The sequence below is a fragment of the Haliotis rufescens genome, unplaced genomic scaffold, assembly GCF_023055435.1.
Source record: "Haliotis rufescens isolate VD_foot unplaced genomic scaffold, xgHalRufe1.0.p SCAF_51, whole genome shotgun sequence".
NCBI lineage: Eukaryota > Metazoa > Mollusca > Gastropoda > Lepetellida > Haliotidae > Haliotis > Haliotis rufescens.
The window spans coordinates 2,533,126-2,548,873 of record NW_025964235.1 but is presented as its reverse complement, the minus strand read 5'-3'; the positions used below and the strand labels follow the sequence as shown (position 1 = coordinate 2,548,873).

Here is a 15,748-nt window from a genome sequence, read left to right as displayed (position 1 = left end):
CCAGTGTCTTGGGTAGGTATGTTATACACCATGCCAGTGTCTTGGGTAGGTATGTTATACACCATGCCAGTGTCGAGGATAGGTATGTTATACACCATGCCAGTGTCTTGGGTAGGTATGTTATACACCATGCCAGTGTCGAGGGTAGGAATGTTATACACACCATGCCAGTGTCTAGGGTAGGTAGGTTATACACACCATTCCAGTGTCGAGGGTAGGTATGTTATACACACCATTCCAGTGTCGAGGGTAGGTATGTTATACACCATTCCAGTGTCTAGGGTAGGTATGTTATACACCATGCCAGTGTCGAGGGTAGGTATGTTATACACCATGCCAGTGTCGAGGGTAGGTATGTTATACACCATGCCAGTGTCTTGGGTAGGTATGTTATACACCATGCCAGTGTCGAGGGTAGATATGTTATACACCATGCCAGTGTCTTGGGTAGGTATGTTATACACCATGCCAGTGTCTAGGGTAGGTATGTTATACACCATGCCAGTGTCTTGGGTAGATATGTTATATACACCATGCCAGTGTCTTGGGTAGGTATGTTATACACCATGCCAGTGTCTAGGGTAGGTATGTTATACACCATGCCAGTGTCTTGGGTAGATATGTTATATACACCATGCCAGTGTCTTGGGTAGGTATGTTATACACCATGCCAGTGTCTAGGGTAGGTATGTTATACACCATGCCAGTGTCTTGGGTAGATATGTTATACACACCATGCCAGTGTCTTGGGTAGGTATGTTATACACCATGCCAGTGTCTAGGGTAGATATGTTATACACACCATGCCAGTGCCGAGGGTAGGTATGTTATACACCATGCCAGTGTCGAGGGTAGGTATGTTATACACACCATGCCAGTGTCTAGGATAGGTATGTGATACACCATGCCAGTGTCTAGGGTAGGTATGTGATACACCATGCCAGTGTCTTGGGTAGGTATGTTATACACCATGCCAGTGTCTAGGGTAGAACCAATTCTGCCTGAAACAATCATCGCCATGAATTAACAGGAAATTTTACAAGAAACAATGATTTATTTCATAATGATTCAATATTTGTGATACAATAAAAGGGTAAGTCAAAATAAACCAAAAAGCACAGAACCCCGTAATTGTCCTGACGCAAGATGTCAACAGATGCAGTGTAGTTAGCCTTCAGTGGTAGTCTCACATGTGACCTGTGTAACCCTCATCTCGGAGGGTTCACTATGATCAGCCAGTACCTGAAGGTCACCGGGCAACATGTGATGGACATTTTCATGACTTTATTGTTGCTTAGTCAACTGAGACAATACTCTTGATGCAGAGGTTAAGTTTAATTGTTTACAAGCTATACTATGACGTCAACCATATCAGGTAATGATAGTCATTAGTGTCCATTCAGGAAGCCTCATATCACACTTCTTGTACTGGGTAATGTCATACCATACTTCATATACTAGTTGATAATATATCACACTTCATGTACCTGGTAAATAGTATCATATCCTACTCCCCTAGATGGTTGTGTACAAATACTGCTGACTAGGCAAGTACTGGGCCATATGTCATGGCATTATGCTAATGTAGTGGTATTGATGGTGGGGGAACTAGACCACCCAACCCTTGACCAGGTCCAGCTCATGACAAAGCTTCCATGGAGTTTCATCAGTTGTCAGGAGCTGGACCTGGTCCAGGGAGGGGGGTCCAGTGCCCCCATTGTCTAAACTACTTATGTTCATCCATGACACGTTATCAATGCAGCACCATGAATACTGACTAGCACTTTGAAGACCTGGACCACCATCAGCTGATCATGTGATTTAAGATGACATAGCAAAGTAGTCCCTCCGTTTTTCCTGGAACACTGCGACTCGACACAGGAGTGGTGATGCAGATCACCTTCAACTTCAGTACACGTTGTCATGGGAACAGCACTTGTTGCCCAAAAGTTTAATACAAAATGGTATGACTGTTGGCGTTACACCTGGGGCAAGCATGCACCGATATGAATGATGTGATGTACATATTTACATATTGACAACCACGTTGACAACTAGCCCAGACACCGGATCTCACTTTGTGCCTGGTTTTCAGCTGAGCGGAACTCACGTACTGCGTCTGTGCCTGGCTTTCAGCTGAGCGGAACTCACGTACTGCGTCTGTGCCTGGCTTTCAGCTGAGCGGAACTCACGTACTGCGTCTGTGCCTGGCTTTCAGTTGAGCGGAACTCACGTACTGCGTCTGTGCCTGGCTTTCAGTTGAGCAGAAAGCGTACTGTGTCTGTGCCTGGCTTTCAGCTGAGCGGAACTCACGTACTGCGTCTGTGCCTGGCTTTCAGCTGAGCGGAACCCACGTACTGCGTCTGTGCCTGGCTTTCAGTTGAGCGGAACTCACGTACTGCGTCTGTGCCTGGCTTTCAGCTGAGCGGAACTCACGTACTGCGTCTGTGCCTGGCTTTCAGTTGAGCGGAACTCACTTACTGCGTCTGTGCCTGGCTTTCAGCTGAGCGGAACTCACGTACTGCGTCTGTGCCTGGCTTTCAGTTGAGCGGAACTCACGTAATGCGTCTGTGCCTGGCTTTCAGCTGAGCGGAGCTCACGTACTGCGTCTGTGCCTGGCTTTCAGTTGAGCGGAACTCACGTACTGCGTCTGTGCCTGGCTTTCAGCTGAGCGGAACTCACGTACTGCGTCTGTGCCTGGCTTTCAGTTGAGCGGAACTCACGTACTGCGTCTGTGCCTGGCTTTCAGTTGAGCGGAACTCACGTACTGCGTCTGTGCCTGGCTTTCAGTTGAGCGGAACTCACGTACTGCGTCTGTGCCTGGCTTTCAGTTGAGCGGAACTCACGTACTGCGTCTGTGCCTGGCTTTCAGTTGAGCGGAACCCACGTACTGCGTCTGTGCCTGGCTTTCAGCTGAGCGGAACTCACGTACTGCGTCTGTGCCTGGCTTTCAGTTGAGGGGAACTCACGTACTGCGTCTGTGCCTGGCTTTCAGCTGAGCGGAACTCACGTACTGCGTCACTGCCTGGCTTTCAGCTGAGCGGAACTCACGTACTGCGTCTGTGCCTCGCTTTCAGCTGAACGGAACTCACATACTATCTTTGTGTCTGTGTTTGGCACAAACTGTAGTTGCAACTGATCTGCAGAGTCATCCTACAGCTCAATGTCCCGTAGCAAACAAAATACAACTTCATAAATACTTCCGTACAAAAAAACTTTGCCATAAGGGATTTTGTTTTAAACAAATATATAGGAAAGATTGTGACAACACAACATCTGTTCCGACTACAATCACACATTGCTAACACATAACTGAAAACTGTGTTTGTCCTCCAAACATAACCATTCACAAACAGACATTGGGGACTTAATCATGTCATGTGCCCCCATGATGACACGCAGGATCAAACAGGACATGGCCACAAGGAAACAAGATGTCAGGATCAGGAATGCTGCTCAAAGAAACATGTTTGGCAATTAATGGGTAACAATCAACTGAGAAATGAAAAACTGGAATGTAGATATTCTAATTAACAAGATGAATAATTTCACATCAATCTATTTCTGCATGATTTAAATATTGGAGACAAAACACTGATCTGAGATGATGGCAGAACCATTGTGTGTGGAATGACAATGGCCGACTAATTCTGCTGGATCTCTGACAGAATTATTCTGATGGCTTTCGAAGTGGTAGGAGTCAGTAGGTCCCTGGAAGAATGGTAAATGTTGTCCCTGATAATGCCGGTAACATACACATTGATGCAAACTCTTCCAACCTGTTGACTGTCATAAGATGGTTAGATGCACTCCTCTGTCACACGTTTCATCTGGATCAGCTTAAACAGTAACCATGACAACTGCACGCAAGACCAAGAAACACTGAACACTTGTCTCACGACACATGTACACAGCCATGATATTGTCATGCACCAGTCACACAATCCACACCCATTCATAGACACATTCACGAACAGGCAATCATGGACACATATTCATGGACATTCAATCATAGGTACATGTTATCTGCAATACAATCATGGACATACCTTCCCAGATGGTCAATCATGGGCACTCATTCATGTACTAACATTCACAACACACACATCGACACACATTTACTTTGTGTAAGGCACAAGGGTCTCGCATGACTTGACACACCAACATGACCATTTGTCCACCCTGACTTGGTAGAGCGCTGGTCGAGTCACACATGGCATGAGGTCAACAGTCACACGTGACAAGGTCAACAGTCACACGTTTCAAGGTCAACAGTCACATGTGACAAAGTCAACAGTAATGCATGACATAAGGTTAACAGTGACACATGTCAAGGTCAACAGTGACACATGTCAAGGTCAACAGTCATACGTGTCAAGGTCAAGTCACATGTGACAAAGTCAGCAGTAATGCTTGACATGAGGTCAACAGTGACACATGTCGAGGTCAACAGTCATACGTGTCAAGGTCAAGTCACATGTGACAAAGTCAACAGTAATGCTTGACATGAGGTCAACAGTGACAAAAGCAAAAGATTTACCTAGGCTCAACAACGACCCATATTTCAGTCTTTGGAACAATTCATAAAATTACAAATATCTTAAAATGACTTCCCTATCAGTTAGGAGAACTATTCCTCAAAAGAACATGGTAGGGTAAGCAACCTCTTTGGCCGAGCACAAATGTCAAATTGTAAAATTGAAGATAGTGGTAGGAAAAGTATCATACAGGTTCAAATGGGTGATGACTAGGCTTTCTTATTTCTAATACTTGCACGTTTTGGACTTCTCACAAGATCCAATATATAAATATGACTCGAATTAGTGTGAAAAAACGATGTTTCCAACTTGAGGAGGACATCTTATCATGAGCAAGTCTGTGGCCCTGGCTGAGCTGAATGCCATATGGTTGTACTGACTGTATCATCATCTCTAAGGACATCTGCTGATGTTCAAGTATTAATATCAATCTTTAGGGCATATTTTAGCCTTACCTATATATTTAGGGTTAAGTTGAACCATGCAAGTGTTGCACAATGTTGAAAAAAAGCAAAGTTTAATTCTTATATATTTCCATCAACACATCTGATGACTTTCATGACAATGTCGGGAGGTTTTGTTCATTTCATAAATGATGCGGATCCTGTGGGAGACATGGTCCGTACATCACCATGTCCTTTGTGGCCTCAACACATCAGACTATTTCCCCAGTTTGTTTAACATAATTTCAACAGGCCCCTGCCAATTCCACCATTTTCAGTCTAAATCAAAGTCGTTGGAAACTCTAAAAATATTTTTTTTCCAAAATCCCAAACTATCAAAAGGCACCAATTCACCACAAGACCTACCTATGTGCCAAGTTTGGTTAAGATAACTCGCATGGTTTTTTAGTTCTGCTCTGGAAATGAAACGTGAAGGACGGAAGGGCGGAAGGACAGCACCCATTCCTATATCCCCCTTCCACTTTGTGGCGGGGGAAAATAATGTTAACAGAAATCAGTACAGGATAAATGGGAGTCCTGGATAAATCCCTGGCAGGTGATGAGGTCAACTGTTGCCATGGTTACATGACACCCGGTGTCCAGCAAGCCAGGTGGATATTGCACACGCCCTGGTGATGGAGACAGTTATGGTAGCGATGTTTCTCCAACATCCATGCAGACACCAGACACAGAGTGGGTCTCACCCCCACATGCTGCAAGACTTCCTCTCTCCTCACTCAGTCGCCACTTGGCAGTGCAGTAGCAGAGAGGTATCATTTACACGCTGTACACAGCATTAGCGTACAGCCACGGCGACGTCATTGGGTACAACACCACCATCCACAGCAGCATGCCCATGACGAAGAAGGTGACGAGTTTGGTGCGGGTGGGCTTCTGGTAGCCCATCACCTCGCTGAAGGCCGGGAAGCCCATGTGGTTACAGAAGGCGTGAGCAATGACCGGCGCCATCAGGTGACCTGCAACAACAAGATGACAGGTGACAGCTGATTCAGAAGATCGAGCCTAGTGGAACCTGGGGGCTGAGTGGGTTAGATCGCTGACTTTGTGTGCTGGGGATTAGGTGCCTGACTCAGGCAGTGTGGGTTAGATCGCTGACTGTGTGTGCTTGGGATTAGGTGCCTCACTCAGGCAGTGTGGGTTAGATCGCTGACTTTGTGTGCTGGGGATTAGGTGCCTGACTCAGGCAGTGTGGGTTAGATCGCTGACTGTGTGTGCTGGGGATTAGGTGCCTCACTCAGGCAGTGTGGGTTAGATCGCTGACTTTGTGTGCTGGGGATTAGGTGCCTCACTCAGGCAGTGTGGGTTAGATCGCTGACTGTGTGTGCTGGGGATTAGGTGCCTCACTCAGGCAGTGTGGGTTAGATCGCTGACTGTGTGTGCTGGGGATTAGGTGCCTGACTCAGGCAGTGTGGGTTAGATCGCTGACTTTGTGTGCTGGGGATTAGGTGCCTCACTCAGGCAGTGTGGGTTAGATCGCTGACTTTGTGTGCTGGGGATTAGGTGCCTCACTCAGGCTGAGTGGGTTAGATCGCTGACTGTGTGTGCTGGGGATTAGGTGCCTCACTCAGGCAGTGTGGGTTAGATCGCTGACCGTGTGTGCTGGGGATTAGGTGCCTGACTCAGGCAGTGTGGGTTAGATCGCTGACTTTGTGTGCTGGGGATTAGGTGCCTGACTCAGGCAGTGTGGGTTAGATCGCTGACTTTGTGTGCTGGGGATTAGGTGCCTCACTCAGGCTGAGTGGGTTAGATCGCTGACTTTGTGTGCTGGGGATTAGGTGCCTCACTCAGGCTGAGTGGGTTAGATCGCTGACTGTGTGTGCTGGGGATTAGGTGCCTCACTCAAGCAGTGTGGGTTAGATCGCTGACTGTGTGTGCTGGGGATTAGGTGCCTCACTCAGGCAGTGTGGGTTAGATCGCTGACTGTGTGTGCTGGGGATTAGGTGCCCGACTCAGGCAGTGTGGGTTAGATCGCTGACTTTGTGTGCTGGGGATTAGGTGCCTCACTCAGGCTGAGTGGGTTAGATCGCTGACTGTGTGTGCTGGGGATTTGGTGCCTCACTCAGGCAGTGTGGGTTAGATCGCTGACTTTGTGTGCTGGGGATTAGGTGCCTCACTCAGGCTGAGTGGGTTAGATCGCTGACTGTGTGTGCTGGGGATTAGGTGCCTCACTCAGGCAGTGTGGGTTAGATCGCTGACTGTGTGTGCTGGGGATTAGGTGCCTCACTCAGGCAGTGTGGGTTAGATCGCTGACTGTGTGTGCTGGGGATTAGGTGCCTGACTCAGGCAGTGTGGGTTAGATCGCTGACTTTGTGTGCTGGGGATTAGGTGCCTGACTCAGGCAGTGTGGGTTAGATCGCTGACTGTGTGTGCTGGGGATTAGGTGCCTGACTCAAGCAGTGTGGGTTAGATCGCTGACTGTGTGTGCTGGGGATTAGGTGCCTGACTCAAGCAGTGTGGGTTAGATCGCTGACTTTGTGTGCTGGGGATTAGGTGCCTGACTCAGGCAGTGTGGGTTAGATCGCTGACTTTGTGTGCTGGGGATTAGGTGCCTGACTCAAGCAGTGTGGGTTAGATCGCTGACTGTGTGTGCTGGGGATTAGGTGCCTGACTCAGGCAGTGTGGGTTAGATCGCTGACTTTGTGTGCTGGGGATTAGGTGCTTCACTCAGGCAGTGTGGGTTTCGAATCCCAGATTGGACTCAACCCAAAAAGTACCACAATCTGTACTTTACTAAGACAGTGTGATCCCAAATAAAACATGTGTTACCCATGACCACTTTCTAACATTCTGACATTGTGCGTTCACAACTACATGTTGACATGAAAATCAAGTTGCACCAAAGTAAACCAGCTCGATCCTAGTCCAATATATATATTTCCTAGTTGAAACATAGGCCGGTCTGCTGCCAATGTCACATAGATTAATGACGCACTGCTGTAGTGAGTGAGTGAGTGAGTGAGTAAGGTTTTACGCCACGTTTAGCAATATTCCAGCAATATCACCGCGGGGGACACCAGAAATGGGCTTCACACATTGTACCCATGTCGGGAATCGAGCCCAGGTTTTCGGCGTGACAAGCAAACGCTTTAACCATTAGGCTACCCGATCGCCCCGACGCATTGCTGTAATTTAATACAATATGAACATGTGCACATATTCTTGAAATACCCACAGTCAAGCCATTGAAAGCATGACAAATTACACATAAACATAGGGATGAGCGATTTAGTATGGTAAATAAACTTATATTCTGTGTGGACAAGTAAGTGTTAGTCACGCAAAAATTTACCTTTTTTTTAGATCCGCTTGGTGCATGTAGACATAAATATTGGGTTGTATTTTTAAATATTAGGTTGCACTTGTGCATGTTTGACAGAGTTAAACTGAGCCCTGTGCAAGATGTTCCATTAGTACCGCAGACGGCACTTGGTAAGGAGACTCAAGTTACAGATGATATTGTTAATTGTTTCCATTATGAGCGAACAGTGTAATTTGACTGATGTTTTTCACCGATGTCATTCCATCTGACTCAACACGAAGCCATGTTCACCAGTGAGTCCAGGACATTAAATACTATGGAGTTGGAACACACTGGCAAATGAGACGATGAACACTGTTATGAACAGAATATACTTCAGGGCTGGAACACTGATCAGCAGGGGAGGTAACTCTCATGGTATTTACCTGTGGCATGTTTTAACCAGTAGTATCATGCGTTAATGAACACCAAACTAATTGAACATACCTGTTCTGAGGAAGAGGAACGCCGAGTACGCCCCAAAGATGGTTGTATAGAATAACTGGAACACTGCAATAGTAATAGTTACTCGTCAGCAATTTGTGCCCTGCATTTTCTAAATTTCCTAAAAAAATTAAACAATATTGAATAATTAACTCATTGTGTGGCAAGTTGACCCAGTGTTTGAATGATTAACCCAATTAATGGCAAGTCTACCCGGACAACTACACAGCAAAGGTTAACATGTGGATCAAAGCAGAGAGTTTGTTCCATTCAATATTCATGTAACTATCAACCAAACCAGGCAACATGATGCACATCAATACAATCATCTGATCATTTTATAAAATGCCACTGCAGATTTCAGTTCACATCTTCATTTGTATACAACTTCCCAATATTGAAAGAGATTTATTTTTTTATCTGAATACTTTGTTGTATGTTCAAAAACATTTTGCATACTAAAGGGTTAAACTGCATCCAATCAACACCCTGTCTCTCATCATTCATTACCTGAGTAAGACCCAGGCTTGCCATGGTTACACTACCTGATTGTTTAAATGCCTCCAGGACTTCCTGTTGACCCTGAATGACCTTTTCTATCATGTGGTGAAAATGGGCTGAAACAAAACCAAAGAATTGCAGAGTCATATCTTGGTGTCAGGGAATGACATATTTCTCTATAGGATTCCACATAGACCCTTCTGTACAGGAGTCCACAAAGACCCTTCTGAACAGGGGTCCACATAGATCCTTCTGTACAGGAATCCACATAGACCCTTCTGTACAGGAGTCCACATAGACCCTTCTTAACAGGAGTCCACATAGATCCTTCTGTACAGGAGTCCACATAGATCCTTCTCTACATGAGTCCTCATAGACCCTTCTGTACAGGGGTCCACATACACCCTTCTGTACAGGAGTCCACATAGACCCCTCTGTACAGGAGTCCACATAGACCCCTCTGTACAGGAGTCCACATAGACCCTTCTGTACAGGAGTCCACATACACCCTTCTGTACAGGGGTCCACATACACGCTTCTGTACAGGAGTCCACATAGACCCCTCTGTACAGGAGTCCACATAGACCCTTCTGTACAGGAGTCCAGATAGACCCCTCTGTACAGGAGTCCACATAGACCCTTCTGTACAGGAGTCCACAAAGACCCTTCTGTACAGGGGTCCACAAAGACCCTTCTGTACAGGAGTCCACATAGATCCTTCTGTACAGGTGTCCACATAGACCCTTCTGTACAGGAGTCCACATAGACCCTTCTGAACAGGAGTCCACATAGATCCTTCTGTACAGGAGTCCACATAGACCCTTCTGTACAGGAGTCCACATAGACCCTTCTGAACAGGAGTCCACATAGATCCTTCTGTACAGGAGTCCACATAGACCCTTCTGTACAGGAGTCCACATAGACCCTTCTCTGCAGAAAAAACAGTTTGACAATTATGTACAGCCCGACCGTTTTACCTGCACTGTGATATAAACAGAAGTATCCCCAGGGCACTTTTTGTTGTATTTAAGAGGATGTATATGCTGCATGATCATATCAATTACATACTGTAGCAGTTCAGCTAGTCTGATAGCATCAAATTTTGGCCAATATCTACAGAAGTATGCCTCGACTTACCGACTCCGAAGAATAATGGACAGAGGAAGATGCTGGTCCCTGGACCAAATGCTGGCACCAGGATTGGCAGCATGCATGCTCGGAATATGAACTCCTCAGAGAACGGTGCCTGAAACAAAGGGAGCATTGCTGTCAGTAACGACATGCTGCATGTTGGACAACAATGGATGTCATGCAGAATACACACGTAATCTTACAACCAACTGATGGGCTATAAACCCTGCCTACAACATGATAAAAGTTTCCACGTAATATGTGATTAAGTGTTAGTGCTACCAAAAACATTTCTGAAATTGTGTGAACCTATACGTTTTCAATTCTATGACTGTGTGACCTCCGCAATCAGAGCAACTGGGTTACATCAAGTCATTCCGAAACCATCTACATCCGGAAGATGGATTTCCAAACTAACTGGGTTACATCAAGTCATTCTGAACCATCTACATCCGGAAGATGGATTTCCAAACTAACTGGGTTACATCAAGTCATTCTGAACCATCTACATCCAGAAGATGGATTTCCAAACTAACTGGGTTACATCAAGTCATTCTGAACCAACTACATTCGGAAGATGGATTTCCAAACTAACTGGGTTACATCAAGTCATTCTGAACCAACTACATTCGGAAGATGGATTTCCAAACTAACTGGGTTACATCAAGTCATTCTGAACCATCTACATCCGGAAGATGGATTTCCAAACTAACTGGGTTACATCAAGTCATTCTGAACCATCTACATCCGGAAGATGGATTTCCAAACTAACTGGGTTACATCAAGTCATTCTGAACCATCTACATCCGGAAGATGGATTTCCAAACTAAGTGGGTTACATCAAGTCATTCTGAACCATCTACATCCGGAAGATGGATTTCCAAACTAACTGGGTTACATCAAGTCATTCTGAACCATCTACATCCGGAAGATGGATTTCCAAACTAACTGGGTTACATCAAGTCATTCTGAACCATCTACATCCGGAAGATGGATTTCCAAACTAACTGGGTTACATCAAGTCATTCTGAACCATCTACATCCGGAAGATGGATTTCCAAACTAACTGGGTTACATCAAGTCATTCTGAACCATCTACATCCGGAAGATGGATTTCCAAACTAACTGGGTTACATCAAGTCATTCTGAACCATCTACATCCGGAAGATGGATTTCCAAACTAACTGGGTTACATCAAGTCATTCTGAACCATCTACATCCGGAAGATGGATTTCCAAACTAACTGGGTTACATCAAGTCATTCTGAACCAACTACATTCGGAAGATGGATTTCCAAACTAACTGGGTTACACTGAGCCTCACCTTTTCTTTCATAGAATAATCTTGAAAAATACAGAAGAAAATACTACTGGTGTAGTGAGAGATGAAGTGGCAGATATACTCACGACGATGTGGTTGCGAATCCAGATGAGGTTGCTCAGACTGTTGGTCCAGTACCGCGGTTCTGTAGAAGACAATCACAGGGGACATGAGATCATACCGCCAGTAGTCAGCAATATTACATCCATAACATTATGGCCGGTTCTCAGCAATATGACGGCTATAACATGGCCGTCGGTAATCAGCAATATTACATCTATAACATTACTGCCAGTTCTCAGCAATATGATAGCTATAACATGGCCGTTGGTAGTCAGCAATATGACAGTCATAACATGGCCGCCGGTAGTAAGCAATATGACAGCTATAACATGGCCATCGGTAGTCAGCAATATGACAGTCATAACATGGCTGCCGATAGTCAGCAATATGACAGTCATAACATGGCTGCCGATAGTCAGCAATATGACAGTCATAACATGGCTGCCGATAGTCAGCAATATGACAGTCATAACATGGCCGCTGGTAGACAGCAATATGACAGTTATAACATGGCCGCCGGTAGTCAGCAATATGACAGTTATAACATGGCCGCTGGTCATGACAGCAATATTAAAACGTGAAAAAATGTGGCATCAGCAACATTACCCCATGGGGACTCCTGGTTAGACAGCTGCTCCTGATGTAAGGAACTGGACAGCCTGTACAAGATTGGAATATTTCCAAGCCACCATCCAACAGCAACTTTGATACAGTCTCAACTTTACACTCGTTCAAAACGATGTCCAGTTAAAACGAGACAGAAGGGGTCTCACCTAAAGAACATTCCACAATGAAGTACTTACCCAGGTACAGTCGGAACACGCCGTCTATGTAGTGCAGAGCCAGGGGCCCCATGAACAGCACCTGCAGCATACAAACACACCATCACAAACACACCATCACAAACACCAAAATGACGGAGTGGCCACAGCATGTTGCCTGTTGATTAGGGGTGAATACACAACATATCGCGATACCCATATTTACGTCAAATCGCATGGAAACTTCTAAAATAAATATTTCAGAGCAGGTTCAAAAGGAAAAGCTAGCTCTAGACACATGTTCATGTTGTATCGATACAGAAAAAAAACATATTGTGTATCGTACCGTCGTATGAAAACTCATGATGCACCCATTTATCATTTCACCCTTACTACTGAGGTGACTCCCACTCTAGTCTCAGCACAGGATCAGTTACCACGAGGGACGTTCAATAAGTCTTGTAACTTGGGCATTTATGTTTACACAAACAATGACACAGCTTGTGGCAGGCGTGACACTCATCATACCATCAGGTTGACACGTGTCATAGCATCAGGTTGACACTCATCATAACATCAGGTTGACACTCATCATAACATCAGGTTGACACGTGTCATAGCATCAGGTTGACACTCATCATAACATCAGGTTGACACTCATCATAACATCAGGTTGACACTCATCATACCATCAGGTTGACACTCATCATACCATCAGGTTGACACTCATCATAACATCAGGTTGACACTCATCATAACATCAGGTTGACACGTGTCAAACCATCAGGTTGACACTCATCATAACATCAGGTTGACATGTGTCATAACATCAGGTTGACACTCATCATACCATCAGGTTGACACGTGTCATAGCATCAGGTTGACACTCATCATAACATCAGGTTGACACTCATCATAACATCAGGTTGACACGTGTCATAACATCAGGTTGACACTCATCATAACAACAGGTTGACACGTGTCATAACATCAGGTTGACACTCATCATAACATCAGGTTGACACGTGTCATAACATCAGGTTGACACTCATCATAACATCAGGTTGACACTCATCATAACATCAGGTTGACACTCATCGTAACATCAGGTTGACACTCATCATAACATCAGGTTCACACGTGTCATAACATCAGGTTGACACTCATCATAACATCAGGTTGACACGTGTCATAACATCAGGTTGACACGTGTCATAACATCAGGTTGACACTCATCATAACATCAGGTTGACACTCATCATAACATCAGGTTGACACTCATCATAACATCAGGTTGACACTCATCATAACATCAGGTTGACACTCATCATAACATCAGGTTGACACTCATCATAACATCAGGTTGACACGTGTCATAACAAGTTCCAGACACAATAATAGTGAGTGAGTGAGTGAGTGAGTATAGTTTTAAGCCGCTTTTAGCAATATTCCAGCAACATATCACGGCGGGGGACACCAGAAATGGGCTTCACACATTGTACCCATGTCGGGAATCGAACCCGGGTTTTCGGCGTGACGAGCGAAAGCTTTAAGCACTAGGCTACCCGACCGCCCCAGACACAACAGTAAGTTAGATGTGATGGCTTCATTCACCTAAGGGTGTTCACAATCTGGATTCTCTCAAACATGAACAACGCGCTGTAATAAAGTTCCTTACCAAGGAGGGATGCAAAGCAAAAGAAATCCATGATCGCATGTATAACGTGATGGGTATGGATGCTCCTGACTATTCCACAGTTTGCCGTTGGTCTCTACAGTTTAAAAGGGGTAGGGAGTCCATAGACGATGACCCAAGGTCAGGCAGGCCTTCAGATGCCACCCAACCGGAAACCATTGCTGCTATAGAAAGAAGAATTTTGTCTGACCGATGAGTGAAAGTATCTGAACTTTCTAGGGAATTCCAAATATCAGTTGGAACTGTTGGAACCATTATTCATGAGCATCTTGGTATGTCCAAGGTATCTTCGAGATGGGTACCTAGACACCTCAGAGCTCAAGATCTGAAAGTTGTAGAGACCTCCTGGATCTCTATACTGCTGATGAAGCCGGATTTTTTCTCGTCTAGTGGGACCCAGAAACTAAATTTGAATACATGCAATGGAAGCACCCCAATTCTCCGCCTCCGAGGAAGTTTCGCACTCAACCATCGGCTGGCAGAGTAATGGCGACCATATTTTGGGATGCAAGAGGCATATTACTGATTGATTACATGCCACCAAAAACTACAATCGATGGACAGTATTATGCTAATGTAATGAAAGAATTGCGAAAATCTATTCACCAGAAACGCCATGGGATGTTAACACGTGGTATTCTACTTTTGCATAACAACGCTCCGGTTCAGAAGTCAAGAATTGCACAGGTCGCCATATGTGAATGTGGATTTGAACAGTTAAATCACCAACCCTACAGCCCAGACTTAGCCCCCAGTGACTATTTCCTGTTCCGGCAAATGAAATCTGCACTACGTGGAAGACGGTTCCAGGATGACAAGGACATGAAGGCTTCAACAGAGGCGTGGTTAGAGGGCCAATCTACGGATTTCTATAAAAGTGGTATTAAAAGCTGGAAGGACAAATGGAATAAATGTATTGAGGTGAATGGAGATTATATTGAAAAATAAAAGTTCAATAGACATTCTGCAACTTATATTGAAGTTGCAAAACTTACTGACCGTCCCTCGTATCATCACCTTGACAGGGAACCGTGGCAACTAGTCCCAATGTAACCTCCTGGTTAGCATTAGTTCAGGAGTCGCCTCCCTCTCATGGCGACCCATGAAGATCCGGGGTAGAATAGGTCTTCAGCAACGCATGCTTGCCCTAAAAGGTGACTATGCTTGTCGTAAGAGGCAACTAACAGGATCTGATGGTCTGGCTCGCTGACTTGGTTGATACAGTCATCTATGGTGTCGCCAAACAGAATAAGGACACCAAATAATTGCTGGGCTGCTTTAACAGGTAACCATAGTAACAGACACTTACCATTGTGAGTATCAGCGGAACAAAGAGAGCCGGCAGAAATCCCCAGAATCGAATTCCCAGCCAGGAAAGTAGGCCATGTCCCTAAAAAACAAACAACATCATCATCATCATCATCATCACTTGACCACACATAGCATCAACAAATATTTTAATGCCCACCTCCCCAGAGTTCAAGTTATCATGACAGCACCTCACACACAGAATGTCTGATGCCCCTCCTGAC

At 45.2% G+C, this 15,748-nt stretch overlaps 1 protein-coding gene across 1 annotated transcript in view; it reads right to left on the bottom strand.

Moving 5' to 3' along the window:
- Window positions 1-1,039: 1,039 nt before the first annotated feature.
- LOC124127357 (CAAX prenyl protease 2-like) overlaps window positions 1,040-15,748 on the bottom strand; it is a 31,584-nt gene continuing 16,875 nt past the window's right edge. The window contains exons 3-9 of the mRNA XM_046490754.2: window positions 15,526-15,606; window positions 12,563-12,623; window positions 11,783-11,841; window positions 10,383-10,491; window positions 9,290-9,361; window positions 8,748-8,810; window positions 1,040-5,958 (exon numbers count right to left, since the gene is read on the bottom strand). Of these exons, the coding sequence (XP_046346710.1) occupies window positions 5,759-5,958; window positions 8,748-8,810; window positions 9,290-9,361; window positions 10,383-10,491; window positions 11,783-11,841; window positions 12,563-12,623; window positions 15,526-15,606 (645 nt within the window). The 3' untranslated portion in view covers window positions 1,040-5,758. The remainder of the gene's footprint in view (window positions 5,959-8,747; window positions 8,811-9,289; window positions 9,362-10,382; window positions 10,492-11,782; window positions 11,842-12,562; window positions 12,624-15,525; window positions 15,607-15,748) is intronic.